This window comes from Hemitrygon akajei, chromosome 7 (genome assembly GCF_048418815.1).
Source record: "Hemitrygon akajei chromosome 7, sHemAka1.3, whole genome shotgun sequence".
NCBI lineage: Eukaryota > Metazoa > Chordata > Chondrichthyes > Myliobatiformes > Dasyatidae > Hemitrygon > Hemitrygon akajei.
The window spans coordinates 108,162,054-108,182,772 of record NC_133130.1 but is presented as its reverse complement, the minus strand read 5'-3'; the positions used below and the strand labels follow the sequence as shown (position 1 = coordinate 108,182,772).

At 47.5% G+C, this 20,719-nt stretch overlaps 1 protein-coding gene across 1 annotated transcript in view; it reads left to right on the top strand.

The window, feature by feature from the left end:
• LOC140730780 (ezrin-like) overlaps positions 1 to 20,719 on the top strand; it is an 81,783-nt gene that overhangs the window by 46,981 nt on the left and 14,083 nt on the right. The window contains exons 4-7 of the mRNA XM_073051662.1: positions 459 to 733; positions 6,770 to 6,853; positions 7,679 to 7,825; positions 17,005 to 17,101. Coding sequence (XP_072907763.1) covers positions 459 to 733; positions 6,770 to 6,853; positions 7,679 to 7,825; positions 17,005 to 17,101 — 603 coding nt within the window. The remainder of the gene's footprint in view (positions 1 to 458; positions 734 to 6,769; positions 6,854 to 7,678; positions 7,826 to 17,004; positions 17,102 to 20,719) is intronic.

Genomic DNA, 20,719 nt, shown 5'->3' with positions numbered 1-20,719 from the left:
GAACTGGGTGTGTTGAGCAGCCTTGACGGGGTGGGGGAGGAGAGCAGATCGTCAGTGTTTCAGGACTCGGAAAGGAGAGGGAGTGTCGAGAAGGGATTCTGAGGTGACTGGTGGACTGAGGAGGTGACAGATAGTTAGGGGAGGGGAGTAGGGGTGCAATCCTTTCTCACGAATTCACTCTCTTCCCCCTCCCTCCCCCCACACTTCCCAACCACCGGTATCGCCTCCTCACTCACTGTCCAAACTCTGCCCCATCGGGCTTGGGGTCACAAGTGGGATTTTATGGGCTGAGAAACCGAGCTAGCGATTAATTGGTAACAGAGGTTGGGCCGTTACGCTGGCGCATTGTAACCTTGCAATTGTCTCGTTTAACATGGGAGTAGTTAATCCAGAGGGGAGGTGGGAAGGTTGAGCTTCTGGTTAAAGCTGTTATCTGACCAGGGCTGTTTCCCTGCCAGGTGTCCCAGCAAGACTTAAAGAAGGAGAGTCCGGTCCAGTTCAAGTTCCGCTGCAAGTTCTTCCCTGAGGACGCGTCGGAGGAGCTGATCCAGGAGACCACCCAGAAGCTCTTCTTCCTTCAGGTGAAGGAAACCATTCTGTCTGACGAGGTCTACTGCCCTCCCGAGACAGCCGTGCTCCTCGCCTCCTACGCCGTGCAGGCAAAGTTCGGAGACTTCAACTTGGAATCCCACAAGGCCGGCTACCTGACATCCGATCGGCTGCTCCCACAGCGGTAGGTACAGCGCGGCAACGCCGTTGAGCTGGGGCTTAGCCCGTTGTTATCCTAGGGAAGGACCGCTTCTCCCACCCGAGCAACTCTGCTCCTTAGTAAGGAATGCCCCGGGGTAACGGACAGGGTGGACGTCCTAGGTAGGGTGTTTCACTGCATCTTGGGCCAGGGGACTCAGTTTGACAATAGTCAGAAATGCCTTCATTCTAGTGGCAGCTAGGGCAGGCTGCCAGCGCTGGTCTACATCAGTCAGGAGTTACCACATTATCCTGCAGTTGTACAAGACCTTGACGAAGCCACCGTTTCCAGTTTAGGCCACCCTGGTATTGGGAAAGGCTTCATTAAGCTGGAAAGAGCGCGGAGGAGATGGAGCAGAGTTTTAGGGAGAGGTTGGGCAGGGTAGGACAAAAAATCGTTGAGATGACCTTGTAGTAGGCAGCCGTCGACCCCAGGGGATCATGGGTTTGCGTCTCTGGACGTAAGCCTGGATGGGAAGATTTGAAGAACCTGGTGTTGTCCATGCAGTGGGTTCCCCCCTCCACGTCACCGATGTAGTCCAAGGGGAGGGCAAATGCCAATACAGCCTGGCACCAGTGTGGTCACAGAGATTGCCAGAGTGGAATTGTAAACAACATCAAACTGCCTTAGGGACCCCGGCTCCGGGTTTCTTCCTCAGGGTGGGTACGGCCACAAGGCAGCGGAGCCCCTTCTCTCGTCAGAAGACACAGTTCCACTGGGCCTATGAGCTAAACCACACGTGAAGACCAAGGTTGGACTTGGTGGTCTGAGGCTCCATTTGGAGCCCTTTATAGGTAGTGGGAACTCCGACTGTGACAACTGAGGAACCGATGATCTTGTCTAGGTGTATAAAATTATGAGGGGGGCATAGACAGGGTAAAAGTACCCAATCTTTATTTTTCTCAGAGAAAGGACATCAAAAACTAGAGGGATAGATTTAGGGTGAGAGGGGGGAGATTTTGCAGCGATGTGCGGGGCAAAGGTGGTGGATGTGTGGAATGAGGTCCCGGAGGGAATGGTTGAGACAGGCAGAGTTAAATGGCAGAGAAATGGCAGTTAAATGGCAGAGAACATTTAACAACACGTACCCTTGGACAGATGCACTGAGGTTTAAAAGGATGTGGGCCAGACACCGGCAAATGGGGCAAGCTTGGATGGGGATCTTGGTCGGCATGGAACCGATGGGCAGAAGGGCCTTTTTCAGTGCCCTTTGGCTCTCTGGCACTCAGGGTGGTGAACCTGTGGGGTTCTCTACCCGAGAGGCTCGGTGATCGTGTCCATTTAGGACAGAGACTTGTGGAAATCTGAGCACTGGGGAACTGGGAGAGATGGAGATTATGCAGGAAATGGTCCCTGCAGGATAGTGGAGCAGACTCCGTTTGCCAAACCTGCTGTTTGCCCCTCAAGGGGTGGTTGTTGGAGGCTGTTGCAGCTGTTTAGAGAGAGTTCTAGTGAACTGTGAGCTCTTTCCGTCATTCCTCCTGGTCAGTATTGCTCTATACATTCTGCGTACGTCCTTCCTAGCTCTCGAGTCCCTCGCACAGAGGGGGTTATTGGCTTCCAACAAGCCAGGGGTTGCAACGGGGCAACTGGCGATGATGTGTGCAGCGGTGTCATTTAGAAAAGGTAGCACATGGGGATTTGCAGCGTCAAGCCTGAGGGGTGTGCGCGATTGTCTGGGCCCCTGCTCGTGCTTTCGGCTCCCCTCTCCCATTTGCTGGATTTGCAGCGTCAAGCCTGAGGGGTGTGAGCGATTGTCTGGGCCCCTGCTCGTGCTTTCGGCTCCCCTCTCCCATTTGCTGGATTTGCAGCCGCTGTGGGAACCGGGCGTCAGCAGGCAAGGTGTGTTCCTGCAGTACACAGCTGAGTATTGTTCCCACAGACGATTACGTAATGAAAGAAAAACAGTGGAGAACGCACTACACCCCCACCCTGTGCACTTCTGCTTCAGGCCACACTGTTCCGATCGTGCTTTGGCAAAACGTGTGTTTCTCCAGAATTCTCAATATGTCTGCCCCTTTTCATGTTTTGTAAATGTTTAGTTTTTCTCCAACCTGCTCTGTTCACAAAGGCTCTGCTACACAAACACAGGTTAACCCACTTCAGTGCATGTCGGTGCATCCGATCCCCAACCACACTGGCAAACAGCCTCCTACTCCACTCCACTCCAATCCTGACATTCCATAGTCTCCCGCCTCGACACTGACTGAAATCCCCACCCCTACATCGGCCCTGACCCTGACATCCTCACGCTGACCCTGATCATCCTCACGCTGACCCTGACCATCCTCACGCTCACCCTGACATCCTCACGCTGACCCTGACATCCTCACGCTGACCCTGACCATCCTCACGCTCACCCTGACATCCTCACGCTGACCCTGACCATCCTCACGCTGACCCTGACAATCCTCACGCTGACCCTGACCATCCTCACGCTGACCCTGACATCCTCACGCTGACCCTGACCATCCTCACGCTGACCCTGACATCCTCACGCTGACCCTGACAATCCTCACGCTGACCCTGACCATCCTCACGCTGACCCTGACATCCTCACGCTGACCCTGACCATCCTCACGCTGACCCTGACAATCCTCACGCTGACCCTGACCATCCTCACGCTGACCCTGACATCCTCACGCTGACCCTGTCATCCTCACGCTGACCCTGACCATCCTCACGCTGACCCTGACATCCTCACGCTGACCCTGACATCCTCGCGTGTACCCTGACATCCTCGCGTGTACTCTGATGTCTCCCTCACGTTTGTAGGGTAATGTAGTGTTGACAGGCACACTTATTATTCACAATAGAAACTTTTCTACATAATTCGCAAACATCGTCAACAAGTTGTGTTCATTTGAAAAGACTGCATCTGACGTAATACAGTCAGTGCAAGGCAAATGCATTTGTTTTGTTCACAATGGAAGGGCTATGGCTTTTGATAAGCACGCAAAACAACACTTGCATGTTTTATTCACAAAATGGTGATCCTGCAGCTATAAGGTTATTACGGAGTTACTCAATGACATGTCAACCACGGTCGTTTTGAAGCTGCTGGAGTTTTGGGAGCAGCAACAGTGTGGTTTGCATAAACAAAAGTCCTGTTTGTGCTGTGAGAAATCAAATACAAATCACTACGGACAATACCAAATTTTAACTCAGCATGGCATTGCTAAGAAGTTCCACTACAGCCAGAGTGGTGAATCTACTAGGAGACCTGCCAACATGTGATAAATAAGTCATTCCTAAACTCACTCATTATAGACCTGTGGTCTATCTGAGCATGCTAAATAGTTGCTCTCCTTGCCCAATCTGGGTGATGCTCGGCCTTCAGACCTAATGGGCCATCACCATCCTTGTTTTTTTTTAAAGATCCGTTCCTTAAAGGCTGCTGGGAGGGGTTCCCGGACGGATGAGTGTTGGTCCTCCCGTGGGTCCTGCTCGGGCTCAGAGCAGTTTCCGAAGAGGACCTGCAGTCCCTTGCGGCTGAGAGCCGATGTACAGGCAGCTGCTATGGGGCTGCCTGATTCTACAACCGCCTAGTATTCTGCCCTCTTCAGTAAACTCAATTCGTTCACACTATTCCTACCTCTCATCATGGCGTACAGCACTCGAGTTCCAGCTGACCTTCGCCCTACCTTGTTCACGCTTGTCTGCGATGAGTCACTACAACACCCCCCCAAAGCCCCCTTACGATGGCCCTGTTCACTGTGGACAGGAAGAGTGAACTGGAATGTATTTCTGTAGGTGGCCTTAAACTGGCCCACCAAGACCTGGATGTTTCCGCTGCCATATCCCTGCATCACAACGGGACCACGTGCGTGTCACCCCACGTCGAGCCAGAGGCATCTGCTGTTACTTCACAGAGGACCCGAGCCGGGCGGCTCGTACGAACAGACTCACGATGCTGGTTTTGGGGTGGGGCCCGTGTAGGGTAATGCAGTAGGTGCCAGATGACACGTACAGTTCACAATAGAAACTGTTCTACATAATTCACAAACACCGTCATCGAGTTGTTGTGTTCACTTTTAGAGACGGTGTCTGACGTTGTGATATCAGTGTAAGGGGACTGCTTTTGGTTTGTCCATAACGGAAGTAAAGCACGTCAGACGACTCTCGCATGTTTTATTCACAAAATCCCTTTTAGATATCTCCAAATTAGACACTTTATTAATCCTTTAATTCCTAACTTCCCTGAAATGCCTGGGAAAAATGTTATGGATTTCTTTCTTTCTATTAATCCACTGGGTAAAGGTTTAATATCATTTATTCGTGATAAATTAGCTTTCTCATGGCGTGCCCCTGTGGATAAAACTAGAATGGCTTGGGAGCATGGTTTAAATATCTCTTTATCTGATGAGATTTGGGACTCGATTCTCAAATCGGTTAATTCAACCTCTCTTTGTGCTCACCATTGCCTTTTACAGTTTAAGATTGTTCATAGAGCCCATATGTCTCAATCTAAATTATCTCGATTTTACCCTAATATTAGTCCTCTTTGTGATAAATGCAAAAGGGGTGAGGCTTCTCTTATTCATATGTACTGGTCCTGTCCTAGCTTAGAGAAATTTTGGAAAGATGGTTTTATAACTTTATCCTGTATTTTGAATCACCACTTAGAACCTAACCCTTTAATTGCTCTGTTTGGTTTTTTGGGTGAGACAGATATACGTTTGAGTTCGACTAAATGTCGAATATTATCTTTTGCTTCTCTCCTGGCTAGACGTTTAATCCTCCTTAGATGGAGGGATGTTGCCCTGCCCACGCATGCTCAATGGCTTAATGATATTATGTCCTGTTTAGACCTTGAAAAAATTAATTATTCAATTCTTAATTCGGATATAAAGTTTCATAAGGTCTGGGGACCTTTTATTGAGTACTTTCATAACCTTCCTCTTAATTAAAGTTTTTTTTTCAGTCCCTTGCTTTCAGCTCTTTTTTTTTGGTAGTAGGCATTATTATCTTCGGTTTTCAAGTGTATTTACAGTTTTGGGGGTTTGAATGTCCTGATTTATACTCTCTATATTGTGTCGTGGTTGGTCTGGAGTTTTTTTTTGTTGTGGGGCTTGGGGAGGATACTAACTTTACATGACTTCAATTTGGGTGCTTTCTCAATTATCTTTTTTGTATTATATTATTGTATGTTTATTTTTGCACTGTATTAATTTTTTTATTTTGGTTTGGGTTTTTTTTAATTTGTAGTGTTGTAGAAAATGCATAAAAAAACCAATAAAAAAAAAACAAAATCCTACACGTTGAACCCCAGAGTCCCCTTGATGTCCCTCACACCGTCCCTGACCCTAACCCTGCTCCTGTCCCACACCAACAGACGTTCCTGTCTCCACGCGACCTCAACTGTGACAGTCATGGAGCCTGTTGGTAATTCCCTCTGGCACAGTGTACAGAGGGCAGAATGAGTCTGCCCTCAGTGATGCTGTAACATGAATAGGTCCTCAGTAAAAACACAAAGTACGTTGGATTGGTAAAACTGGGGTGTGGCTGGGCATCTGCCCTGGGTGGTCTAGAGGGATGGGAGCCAGAGTGACAGGTCAGACGATGGGGTCGTGCGTGCAGGCAGTTGGATGGGTTGAAATCCAAGAGTGTGGGAGGAGGGTGTGGGGTTATGCGTTATTGGCAGGGGAACATTAAGATATGTGAAGGCAGTTTAGGAGCATTAGTATGGTTTTCTGGGTAGGGGTGCCCCACTGAGGCAGGGAAAGGGCCGTGGTTGACAAGAGATGTGGAGCGTGGCCAGGAGGAAGAAACAAGTATCCGTAACGTTTAGGAAGCAAGGATCAGACAGAATCCGGGGTAAGAGTCCAGATGTAGTAATTAGGCTCCCAGATCTGTGGTTGAGGTTGATTCAGGCCTGGATCCATCTAGGGGGACCTTGTGGCTCTCGTTAAGGGGCGGGTCCAGTGGAATGTGGGGATAGGATCTGAATGCGTGACTCGCTGCCGTTCTGCCCGAGCCGGTGAATGGCTGGGACTGATGCTTGTGCTGTCTTCCCTGCAGTGTGATGGAGCAGCACAAACTGACCCGAGAGCAGTGGGAGGAGAGGATCCAGATTTGGCACGAGGAGCACCGTGGGATGCTGAAGTGAGTTCACACAAACCGGGGACCAGCGGTCTTCTGTCCCAGTGAAAGAGTACCTGTGCCCTGGTCCTCTGCGGGGCGCCATCACCTGCATTTCATCTTCTCCTGTGACCTCGCCTCCCCACATCCCCCTCAATTCCACTGCTCGCCTACGCCAGTGAACCTGCCAGTCACCTGAATTTGGGGTATGGGAGGGAGCTGTAGTTCCCAGGGGAAACCTGAGTGGCCACAGGGAGAACTCGTAGACTCCACACAGACAGCACTGAAGGTCGAGGTCGGGATCAGACCCGGTCTCTGGGTCTGTGGGGCACTGGTTCTACTCAATGGGCCCCCCTGCCTCATGGCCTGGCCTATCTGTACGGTGAGGCCCAATGCAACCTTGAGCAACGATATCTTGTCTTCAGCTGGGTACCTTGCACGCAGCAGGACTCAAAACTGAAGTCCCCAGCTTTAGGTAACACATCCTGTCTTGTCTGTGTCAGAACTGGCCATTAATGGCACTTGCTGTTTTAGCTCACTTAGTTCCTGTTTGGTTTGGTAGTCACCTGTTCTCCTGACATAGTCATTCATGAGCCCCACAATGGGGACAGACTGCAGTGCCCAGTTACCTACTGACCCAGCGTCAGGGTCAGATCCAGTTACATTTTCTACTTGTCATATTTCCATACAGCAAAGGAGGCCGTTTGGCCCAGTGTCTCCTTGACAGCCCTCCAAGAATTCCCAGCAGTCCCGTTGCCCCATAACCTCTCACATATCTGACTCCTTGCACGCTGTTCTCTGGATGTTTTATGTACAAGTCTGCACCTAAGTTTGCCGTCTCTTTAACAGAGAGGACGCCATGGTGGAGTACCTGAAGATTGCCCAGGACCTAGAGATGTACGGCGTCAACTATTTTGAGATTAAGAATAAGAAGGGCACGGACCTTTGGTTGGGAGTCGATGCCTTGGGTCTCAATATCTACGAACATAATGACAAGTAAGTGATCAAATTTCCCTTCAGAGCAAGGCCGTGCCCATTTGGAGTGGGCAGGTGTTATTAGACCATAAGAGATAGGAGCAGAATTAGGCCATTCAGCCCATCGAGTCTGCTCCGCCATTCCATCATGGCTGTTTACTCATCCCTCACGACCCCCTTCTCCTACCTTCTCCCCATAACCTTTAACATCTAGAACTTATCAGCTTCTGCTTTAAGTACACCCAGTGACTTGGCCTCCACAGCTGTCTGTGGCAACGAATTCCACAGATTCAGCACCCTCTGGCTAACTAAATTCTTCTTCATCTCTGTTCTAAAAGGATGTCATTCTATTCTGAGTCAGTGCCCTCTGGTGCTAGACTCCCCCACGTCCATTCTACATAGGATTTTCAATATTTGATAGGTTTCAGTGAGATCCGCCCTCCTCCTCCTCCTCCTCCTCCTGAACTCTGGTGAGTAGAAGCCCAGAGCCATCAAACGCTCCTCACATGTTAACCCTTTTGTTCCCAGAGTTATTTTCATGAACCCCCTCTGGAACTCCTCCAATGCCCGCACGTCCTTTCGTGGAGAAGGGGCCTGAAGGTGCTCACAACACTCTACAAGTGCAGACTAACCAGTGCCCGATAAACCCTCAGCATTGCAGAGTAGAACCCTTTTCTACTCCGTCCTCCCAGAATGAACGCTAGCATTGCATTTGCCTTCCTTGCCACCAACTCAACCTTCAGGTTATTAGCTGGATAATATCCAGTTTCAGAGGAATGGCCCTTCACATACGGCATCTAGAGTAACAACTGGTTTTCATAATGTTTTGGTCTTCTGGTAAAGGGTGTGGCAACTCTGGATGAATACAGAAGCTGTTCTCACTGAATCACTATCTTCCAAAGTAACCATGGCTCCCTGGACTGGTTTTTCGAGCTGTCGTGAATGCGTTCACTGTGCTCGTGCTCGAGGCTGGGTTGAGAACTTCGGAAAGGGAGTCTGCTGAGGCCTTTTCCCCTGTTGAACCATTCTCCAGCAACGTTTTCCAAATGGCCTTTGCTCATCTTGTCTTTCAGCTTTGGGCGGGTAGATGTAGTCTGAGCTGCCGGCCTGTGACTGGGGCCTAGAGCTGAGAGTGTTTCTCAGCACCAGCCTGCATCAGCTGAGGGCCACACCCACCGCTTTTGTCTTGTCCCGCAGTGCGGCGAACTCTCGCGGAGATGGATGTTGCGTGCATTCAGTTGGAAACTAGGGAAGACCTTGTTTCCTCGACTCTGCTTAGGCAGGACAGATGTACTTGCCTTGAGTACCGGAGGGATCACCAGTGGCAGTTAACTGCTGGTCCAGTCAGTCCTGATGTAGAGGTTTCGACAACTCCTTTCTCCCCACAGCTGCTGCTAACCCAGCATATTCTTGTTGCTCCATCAGCCACCCTGGTGTTCTCTTGCCACCTCTGGGCTGGGCAAGGGGAGATGATGCTTCACAGTTAGAGTTCAGTGATTGGACTGAGAGTGGCCCCCTTCCACCCCTCGCGGGGCACCCCGTCTCCCCCTCTGGCCCTGCTCGCCCTGCGTCTTAATCCATCTTCCTGTCTTGTGGCCTGTAACCTCTAATTGTGGAATAATCCACTCCATAAAATCTGTGCTGGTCGTTTCCATGAAAGAACTAACTCGTCCCACATTTGGCCTAACGCCACAACAGCAGAGGCTCAAAATTATAAATAATAACCCAAAATGGAATTAGAACTCAGCAGGACAGGCTGCGTCCGTGGAGAGATGCGCGATATTTCACCGAAAAAACTTAGCCTGACCCGTTGTGGTTTCCGGCTCTCGCTGTGAAATCGCACTATAATATTCTGTACTATTTTCCCTTTGATTTCTTGGGCCGAGGCTGGTAAATCTGTGGAATGTATTACCACAGACGGCAGTGGAGGCCAAGGCACTGGGTACAGTTAAAGCGGAGGTTTGATAGGTCCTGGATCAGAGGTTGCGAGGAGAAAGCAGCAGAATGGAGATCAGCCATGATGGAATGGCAGAGCAAGCTCGATGGGCCAAACTCCGCTCCTACGTCTTATGGTCTAATGGAAGGTCACCCACCCAGCCGAGAAGCCTGTTTGCAGTCTCACCGTTTAAAACACTCCCCTGTTCAGTTACTTTATTTTGAGATCGTGTGGAACAGGCCCTTCTGGCTCAGCAACCCACCTGTTCAACTTGGCCTAATCACAGAGCAATGACCGATCAACCTGCTAACTTTGGACTGTGGGAGGAAACCCACGCGGTCACGGGGAGAACGTACAACATCCTTACAGACGCCACCAGAATGGAACTCCAAACTCCGAGGCCCCAAGCTAAGCACTGCACTACCGTGGCTGTACAGCACAGGAATGGGCCATGGTGGTGTGCCAAATTAATTGAGCTAATGACACCTAATCAGTTCTGCATAAACGCTGTCTATATCGCTCCATTCTCTGCATATTCATGTTCCTAAGGGCCTTTTAAACACTTACAATCTGCTTTCACCCTCGTGCCACTCCAGGCAGCCAGCACTTCCTGTGTGTGGGGGGGGCGGGGGGGGAGGAAAAAAGAATCTTGCCCTGCATATCTCATTTGATCCTATCCCCTCTCACTTTAAATTCTCTTCAGTATTAGACATTTTAACCCTGGGGAAAAAAGCTCTTATCAATGCCGTATAATCTTATAAACCTCAATCGGGTCTCCCCTCAACTCCCACCACTCCAGAAAAGAATCCAGTTTCAATTTGTCTAACCTCTCCTCATGGCACATACCCCCTAATGCAGAGGGCATCCAGCATCTCTTCTGCCCCACTGCAAAGCCACCAACCACATCCTTCTTGTAATTGGGTCACAGTGCTCCTGATGCAGCCTGACCAGTTTTATATCCCTGCAACATAACGTCCTGGCTCTAAATTCAGTGCCTCGACTAATAAGGGCAAGTGTGGCAAAGGCAGCCTTTGGCACGGCCTCGGCCTCGGCCTGTGGAGCCTCTTTCAGGGAGGCATGGTCTTGGATCTCAGTATCCCTCTGTACATCAACACTCTTAACGGTCCTTCTGTGAGTTGCATACTTTCCCTTTACATTTGATCTCTCCACCTGCATATCTGCAACTGATCTATGTCCCATGTTCTGTTTGGCAACCTTCTACATTATCCACCATCGTAATAGCATCAACAAATGTAATAATCCACACATTCATATTTTCAACTGGATCATATTGACGCGTCACAAACAGCAGAGGTTCAGAAAGGATCCCTGCTGAGCCCTGATGAAGGGTCTCGGCCCGAAACGTTGGCTGCTCTTTTCTCACGGATGCTGCCTGACCTGCTGAGTTCTTCCAGCGTTGTGTACGTGTTCCTTGCAGAGCCCCACTGGTAACGATTCCAGCCCAAACTAAACCCTTTGACTACCCTCTGCCTTCTATAGCCAAGCCAGTTCTGAATCAGAATCTGGTTTGATATCACCGGCATACGTCATGAAATTTGTTTGTATGAGGCAGCTGTACATTGCACACATAATAAAAACTAAAAATTACAGCAAGAAGCATGCGTGTGTGTATTTAAATTAAATAAGTGGAAAAAGAGAAAAGAAAAGGTAGTGAGGTGGTGTTCAATGTCCAATCAGAAATCTGGTGGCGGAGGGGAAGAAGCTGTTCCTGATTTGTTGAGTGTGTGTCTTCAGGAGAGGGCATGTCCTCCGTGAGGGATGCTGCCTTTTTGTGGCATCGCTCCTTGAAGATGGCCTGGAGGGTGATGGATAGATAAATATCTTTATTGATCCCAAAGGAAATCGCAGTGTCACAGTAGCATTACAAGTGCACAGATATACAAATATTAGAAGAGAAGTAGAAAGATCAAAAAATAAGTCTAAGGGTCTAACGGGGGGGGGGGCATCACTTCCCCAGCTATAGGTTGACTCGTTATAGAGCTGAATGGCCGAGGGTAAGAATGACTGCATATAGTGCTCTCTGGAGTGGCGCAGTTGTCTCCGCCTGATACTGAAAGTGCCTCTCTGTTCAGCCAAGGCAGCATGCAGAAGGTGAGAATCATTGTCCAGAATTGCCAGGATTTTCCAGAGGATCCTTTGTTCTACCACAGCCTCCAGTGTGTCCAGTTTGGCTTCTATAACAGAGCCAGCCTTTCTAATCAGTTTATTGAGCCTGTTGGCATCACCCATGTTGATGCCATTGCCCCAGCACACCACTGCATAGAAGGTTGAACTGGTGACAACAGACTGGTAGAACATGTGAAGGAGAGGCCCGCCTACTCCAAAGGACCTCAGTCTCCTCAGGAAGTTGAGGCAACTCCAGCCTCTGTGTTGGTGCTGCAGTCAAGTCTGTCATCCGGGTGCACCCCCAGGTACTTGTAGGTCCTCACCATCAATAGTAACAGGGAGCAGTGCTGGCTTACTCTTCCTAAAGTCCATCACCATCTCCTTTGTCTTACTGATGTTGAGCTGCGGATGATTCAGCTTGCACCATTTGACAGAGTCCTTGACAATGGCAAATGAGGCTAGTACCACACCGCAAAGACACTGTGGCCCCCATGCATGTTAATCTGCGGATAAATTTAGCATAAGGGACCCTCTGAAGGCCTTACTAAAATCGACGTAGACTGCTCTACCTTTGTCAAAAACATCCACTGCTCTACCTTCATCAAAAACATCCACTGCTCTACCTTTGTCAAAAACATCCACTGCTCTACCTTCGTCAAAAATATCCACTGCTCTACCTTCATCAAAAACATCCACTGCTCTACCTTTGTCAAAAACATCCACTGCTCTACCTTCATCAAAAACATCCACTGCTCTACCTTAGTCAAAAACATCCACTGCTCTACCTTCGTCACCACTTCAAAAATATCCAGTGCTCTACCTTCATCACCACTTCAAAAACATCCACTGCTCTACCTTCGTCAAAAACATCCACTGCTCTACCTTCGTCAAAAACATCCACTGCTCTACCTTCGTCAAAAATATCCACTGCTCTACCTTCGTCAGAAATATCCACTGCTTACCTTCGTCACCTCTTCAAAAGCATCTACTGCTCTACCTTCATCACCTCTTCAAAAATATCCACTGCTCTACCATCGTCAAAAATATCCACTGCTCTACCATCGTCAAAAATATCCACTGCTCTACCTTCGTCACCTCTTCAAAAACATCCACTGCTCTACCTTCATCACCTCTTCAAAAATATCCACTGCTCTACCTTCATCACCTCGTCAAAAACATCCACTGCTCTACCTTCATCACCTCTTCAAAAATATCCACTGCTCTACCTTCGTCAAAAATATCCACTGCTCTACCTTCGTCACCTCTTCAAAAACATCCACTGCTCTACCTTCATCACCTCTTCAAAAACATCCACTGCTCTACCTTCATCAAAAATATCCACTGCTCTACCTTCATCACCTCTTCAAAAACATCCACTGCTCTACCTTCGTCAAAAATATCCACTGCTCTACCTTCATCACCTCTTCAAAAACATCCACTGCTCTACCTTCGTCAAAAATATCCACTGCTCTACCTTCATCACCTCTTCAAAAACATCCACTGCTCTACCTTCATCAAAAACATCCACTGCTCTACCTTCATCAAAAACATCCACTGCTCTACCTTCGTCAAAAATATCCACTGCTCTACCTTCATCACCTCTTCAAAAACATCCACTGCTCTACCTTCATCACCTCTTCAAAAACATCCACTGCTCTGCCTTAGTCAAAAACATCCACTGCTCTACCTTCGTCAAAAACATCCACTGCTCTACCTTCATCAAAAACATCCACTGCTCTACCTTCGTCAAAAATATCCACTGCTCTACCTTCATCACCTCTTCAGAAACATCCACTGCTCTACCTTCGTCACCTCTTCAAAAATATCCACTGCTCTACCTTCATCACCTCTTCAAAAACATCCACTGCTCTACCTTCATCAAAAACATCCACTGCTCTATCTTCGTCACCTCTTCAAAAACATCCACTGCTCTACCTTCGTCAAAAATATCCACTGCTCTACCTTCGTCACCTCTTCAAAAACATCCACTGCTCTATCTTCGTCAAAAATATCCACTGCTCTACCTTCGTCACCTCTTCAAAAACATCCACTGCTCTACCTTCGTCAAAAATATCCACTGCTCTACCTTCATCACCTCTTCAGAAACATCCACTGCTCTACCTTCGTCACCTCTTCAAAAACATCCACTGCTCTACCTTCATCACCTCTTCAAAAACATCCACTGCTCTACCTTCATCACCACTTCAAAAACATCCACTGCTCTACCTTCATCACCACTTCAAAAACATCCACTGCTCTACCTTCATCACCACTTCAAAAACATCCACTGCTCTACCTTCATCACCACTTCAAAAACATCCACTGCTCTACCTTCATCACCACTTCAAAAACATCCACTGCTCTACCTTCATCACCTCTTCAAAAACATCCACTGCTCTACCTTCATCAAAAACATCCACTGCTCTACCTTCATCACCACTTCAAAAACATCCACTGCTCTACCTTCATCAAAAATATCCACTGCTCTACCTTCGTCACCTCTTCAAAAACATCCACTGCTCTACCTTCATCACCTCTTCAAAAACATCCACTGCTCTACCTTCATCACCTCTTCAAAAACATCCACTGCTCTACCTTCATCATCTCTTCAAAAACATCCACTGCTCTACCTTCATCACCACTTCAAAAACATCCACTGCTCTACCTTCATCACCTCTTCAAAAACATCCACTGCTCTACCTTCGTCACCTCTTCAAAAACATCCACTGCTCTACCTTCGTCACCTCTTCAAAAACATCCACTGCTGTACCTTCATCACCTCTTCAAAAACATCCACTGCTCTACCTTCATCACCTCTTCAAAAACATCCACTGCTCTACCTTCATCAAAAATATCCACTGCTCTACCTTCGTCAAAAATATCCACTGCTCTACCTTCATCAAAAACATCCACTGCTCTACCTTCATCACCTCTTCAAAAACATCAACTGCTCTACCTTCATCACCTCTTCAAAAACATCCACTGCTCTACCTTCTTCAAAAACATCCACTGCTCTACCTTCGTCAAAAACATCCACTGCTCTACCTTCGTCAAAAGCATCCACTGCTCTACCTTCGTCACCTCTTCAAAAACATCCACTGCTCTACCTTCATCAAAAACATCCACTGCTCTACCTTCATCAAAAACATCCACTGCTCTACCTTCATCAAAAATATCCACTGCTCTACCTTCGTCACCACTTCAAAAGCATCCACTGCTCTACCTTCGTCACCTCTTCAAAAATATCCACTGCTCTACCTTCATCAAAAATATCCACTGCTCTACCTTCATCAAAAATATCCACTGCTCTACCTTCATCAAAAACATCCACTGCTCTACCTTCATCAAAAATATCCACTGCTCTACCTTCGTCAAAAATATCCACTGCTCTACCTTCATCACCTCTTCAAAAACATCCACTGCTCTACCTTCATCACCTCTTCAAAAACATCCACTGCTCTACCTTCATCACCTCTTCAAAAACATCCACTGCTCTACCTTCGTCACCTCTTCAAAAACATCCACTGCTGTACCTTCATCACCTCTTCAAAAACATCCACTGCTTTACCTTCATCACCTCTTCAAAAACATCCACTGCTCTACCTTCATCAAAAATATCCACTGCTCTACCTTCGTCAAAAATATCCACTGCTCTACCTTCATCAAAAACATCCACTGCTCTACCTTCATCACCTCTTCAAAAACATCAACTGCTCTACCTTCATCAAAAACATCCACTGCTCTACCTTCGTCAAAAACATCCACTGCTCTACCTTCGTCAAAAGCATCCACTGCTCTACCTTCGTCACCTCTTCAAAAACATCCACTGCTCTACCTTCATCAAAAACATCCACTGCTCTACCTTAGTCAAAAACATCCACGATACGATTTATCTGGCGCAAAGCCATGCTGACGGTTCCTCGTATTTTTCCAAATGCTCTTAATCGTCTGTAACCACAACAGAGTTTAGGATTTTACCCGGTATCCCTCGTCTTCAAAGACGAGATTACAATACCAAGCAAAAATAGCTTAGACTGGAAAATTGGAGGGTATCACAAATAGGAGAAAATCTGCAGATGCTGGAAATCCAAAGCAACACAAAGTGCTGGAGAAGCTCAGCAGGTCAGGCAGCATCGATGGATAAGAGTGAACAGTAGATGTTTTGGACTGAGACCCTTCAGGATCTTCCTTAGAGGGTATAATTACTTCATGTGGGAGGTGATGAAGAGTGAAGTGTTAAAGACCTCAGTGAGACCAGCTCACAGTTACACCCCTACTGACGTTCCAGTGTTAGAATCAATGAGCAAGTGGAGGGAGCTTTTAACAAAAATGGTGCAATAATTGCCTGGAGTTTGTCGTCAGATGGACTGTCTGAAACCCACTGGAAACACATGATGTTGTCCTCCCTTTGGACATATTTGAGGTTGTTCTGGGACAAACTGAGTGATTGAATTCAGACCCTTCCCCACCCCACATTGTCACCGGCTCTCTATGAATCTTCTTCCTCTCCTTTCCTATATTACATCATGAACTCACTCTCGTCTATACCTCTGTAATTTTTCCCGTCCCCCTCAGCCTCCATTCGAGGGAAAGCAAGCCCAGCCCTCACCTGATAGTTGACCCCCTCTATCTGAGGCAGCGTCCTGATGAAGGGTCTCAGCCCGAAACATTGGCTACTCTTTTCTCACGGATGCTGTCTGACCTGCTGAGTTCTTCCAGCATTGTGTACGTATTCTTTGATCCACAGCATCTGCAGTTGTATTTCTGTGCTGTGCAATCACATCCTCACTATACTGTGGTGACCATTCTCCCGTTTGGCCCGGCCAATATTTTATAAGGTTATGCCGTGACTTTGAATGCTCATGTCCTCTGACTGATGAAGGCCAGCATCCTGTATACCATTTTCAGCAGCTGTCTACCTGTGGTTCCACCTTTGGGATCCTTAAACTTGAGCACAAGAGCTCTCATTCTGCTACTTCAGATAAGAGGACCCAAAACGCTGACTCTCTGTCTCTCCCCACAGATGCTGTCTGACCCACTGACTATTTCAAACATTTTCAAAGTTTATTTTGTATTTCCAACTTCAGCAGTGTCTTTTAACTCTAGTGACAGTTACTTGTATTCTCTTTAATCTCAGGCTGACACCAAAGATTGGTTTCCCCTGGAGTGAAATCCGCAACATTTCCTTCAACGATAAGAAGTTTGTCATCAAGCCCATCGACAAGAAGGCCCCTGTGAGTCTGCTTTCTGGGGTTTGAGCTTTAGAGAGAGAAAATGTCAACAGATTGATTAGGATTGCATTTCAAAAGTTTTATTTAATAGAACTGTTACTTTAGGCTCAAGTAAACACCCCAGAAAATTATTTTTTTCCAAATTGCTTCTATAGAACTCTTTTGTTTATGATAGACCACTGGAACACAAATATAATTTCAGGGTACTTGAATCGTGTAAGGATATGGAGAAATAAGAAATTAACTTTTATTGAATATAATGTGTTTAATTGTGTAACGATGCCGACACTTTGCAGTAGTTGAACTAAGTTAAAAATGTTTTGTTGATGATTTTCATTTGTACTCCGTGTCTGAGGTTTCTCACTGAACTGTCTGACGATAATCAGCCAGGACTGTTGGATTCCAGTTGCCCTGATACCATTTCTCCATGACCACAATGTCCCGGTGAAACCTTTCACCGTGCACGTCACTGACTGCGCCAAGATTTGCAGGGAAGAAGTGTAAACGGGAATGCAGAAAATGAATCTGTAGTGACATGTTGCACTTCATGGTTTTGTCTGCTTGGAGCATGTAGTTTGGTGCTCTGTCGTTGCCCAGAAAAATTTCAACAACATCCTTGAATGTCTTCCGTGTGATGTTCTCTCTTCCCACTAGAAGTTCTTCAAATTTCCCATCACTGACGACCTGTTTGATTTTGTGGACCTATAAAATACTACCTTAATCTTGGCATCAGTTATCCTGACTTGAATTGAAATAACAAATATAGGCGATTTTTTTTTAATGGTGCGTGGTAGGGAAATTTCAGTGATTTTCATGATTAGCAGCCCAAAATCCACAAGATACACTCGAAGTATTCAGTTATTACCCAGTAACACGGTTCATGTATTTTCTGTTTGCCCTTGATAGAATTACTTGTATTGATTACAAGTTTCTGCCTCTCATTCTGCACAAGGGGAATGTCCTGTAGTCCGTTTTAATTTCATTCATGAATGAGCTGGTTACTGGTATGGCCAGCAGTTGTTACCCATCTCTGAGTTGGCCCTAGCCTGCTGCTTTCTTTCTGGTGACGGTACTGTTGGGTAGGGCAGGGCATTCTGGGATTTTGACCTGGGGACCGTGACCCGGGGTTGGTGATTTGGTGCAGATATTCCCGTGCACTTGCTGGGAGGGGGATGAGTGGGAAAGGGTCTTACTGAGGAACAGGAGGATAGCCGCTGGATGGGCTATCTACTCCTCACTTGAATACTTAAGCCTTACTTCAGCGTTCACGGCACTGGGGTGGGGATGGGGGGAATGGGAGGTATTTGCCCCTCCCGCTAGCTGGATAATTATCTGGGGGGGCTGGCGAAAGGGAGATATTTGCACCTCCATTAGCTGGTTAATTATTTGGGGGGGTGGGGAAAGGGAGATATTTGCCCCTCCCATTAGTTAATTGTCCGGCACCATTCATGACTGGATGAGGCAGGGTGTAGGGCTCTGATGTAATCAGTGGTGGGTTCCTGGTCAGTGGGTAATGGTTATACTGAACCACGTGGTAATCTGAGGCCCCTCACAGAATAAACTCTGTGCTGCTTCACATAGAGTATAGATTGGCACGTGTGTGGTCACTAGCCAACGGTTTCCTCATCCGCCTTTGACCTCGATCGTCACAGCTCCTGGAGTTGAGGTTAAGGCCTCCAAGGTTCCTGCTTGCTGGTAAACCTGACTGTACTGGGGCAGGGTGTGGGCAGTCTTGTGAAAAGCAGCCTGACATGTTGCCTGTGGCTCTGTGACCGCACGATGAGGCCACTGTCAGTCATCTGCGGCCCAGATCTTCCAGACCACCCTGGTCCTCAGAGAAGTTGCAACATCATCTGCTCTGGCTACAAGTCTTTGTTCAAGATCCTCCATTAATATAATAAGTGAGAGAGGAGGCCTGTTGGCCTGTGATCCTGTGCGTTTCTGTCATCGGTCCGGTGTGGAGCCTGAGCAGTTGGCTAATCCACTGTCCTTTGAAAATTCTTCAAAGCTGCCTGATGAAGAGTTGACTAATGCAAGCAGAAAGACTTTGATCCCAGCCCAGAGCACGGCACTCAGAACATAGAGCAGGAGGGGTGGTTACCAATCAGGGAAAATGTTACGGCAGTGCTCCGTCAGGACAGACTGGAGAACCTAGTGAGGCGTTGTGGGTGGAACTGAGAAATAAGAAAGGTGCCCACGTTAATCGGCCTATATTACAGTCCATCCAACAGTCCAAGGGATTTGGAAGAACAAATTTGTAAAGAGATTGCAGACTGTTGCAAGAAATATAAAGTTGTTATAGTAAGTGATTTTAACTTTCCATTTATTGACTGGGAATCCTATACTGTAAAAGGACTAGATGGGATAGAGTTAGTCAAATGTGTTCAGGAAAGTTTCCTTCATCTATACATCGAAGTCCCATGGAGAGAGCTTGTGATGCTGGATCTGCTGCTGGGGAATGAGACAGGGCAGGTGACAGGAGCTTGTGTAGAGGAACACTTTGCATCCAGTGACCACGATGCCATTCGTTTCACTGGTCCATGGGTTGAGGTTCTAAATTGGAGAAAGCTCAATCTTGATGGTATCAAAAAGGATCTGGCAAATGTTTATTGGGCAGGCTATTTTCTGGCAAAGGTGTACTTGGTGAGTGGGAGGCCTTCAAAAGGGAAACTTGCAGAGTACAAAGCTTGTACACCGTTCCATCTCCTAGCACTTGGCCAGTAGCCTTCTATGCCTGGGTGATTCAAGTGTTTCTCTGGATACTTCTTAAATTTTGTCAATAGCTCTTCTTCACGTCTCTCTAGATGAGAAAAAAGTCCTCCTCAAATCCCCTGTAAACATCTTCCCCCTTGCTCTAAACATATGGTTTTATCTTCTTCTGATATCAGGGAAAGTTCCCTGCAGTCTACGCTATCCATACCTTCCCAACATAAATGTCCCCTCAATCCTATCCACTCTAAACCTCCACTGCTCTGGATAGATCAGGCCCAATCTATCCAGTCTCTTCTCGGAATAGAAAAGCTCCAACCCAGAGTACGTCCTGGTGAATCTCCTCTGTACCTCCATAAGCACCAACGGATTCTTCCTGTAGAGTGGTGACCAGGACTGCATGCATAACTCACCCTGTGGGCTAACTAGTGTGTCTTTTTAATATATACATTTTTATAGTGACACAGCACAGAGTCGGCCCTTCCAGCCCTCTGAGCTGAGTCACCCAGCAAACCCGGTTTAATCCTAATCTAATCACGGGACAATTTACAAAGGGTAATGAACCTGTTTTGACTCTGGGAGCAAACTGGAGCACCCAAGCAAACCCTACACATTCCATGTGGAGGACGTGAAATTGAACTCTGAACTCCTGCCCCGAGCTGTCATAGTGTAGTGATGATGGTGCTTAACCATGTTCCAGGATAACCTCCCCGCTCTTTTCTTCTTTGTCTGGGCTAATAGAGAGAAACATCCCACACGTCTTTTCGGCCTCCTTCCATACGAATCCATTGGTCCTCTACACTCCCACCCACCCCTCTCCCTATCCTTGTTGTCGGTCACCTGCTTTTGCCACTTCCCTGCCCGCCCTCCTGAGCGGCTCCCTGCATCCTGCCACACACTAAGGCAACCCCC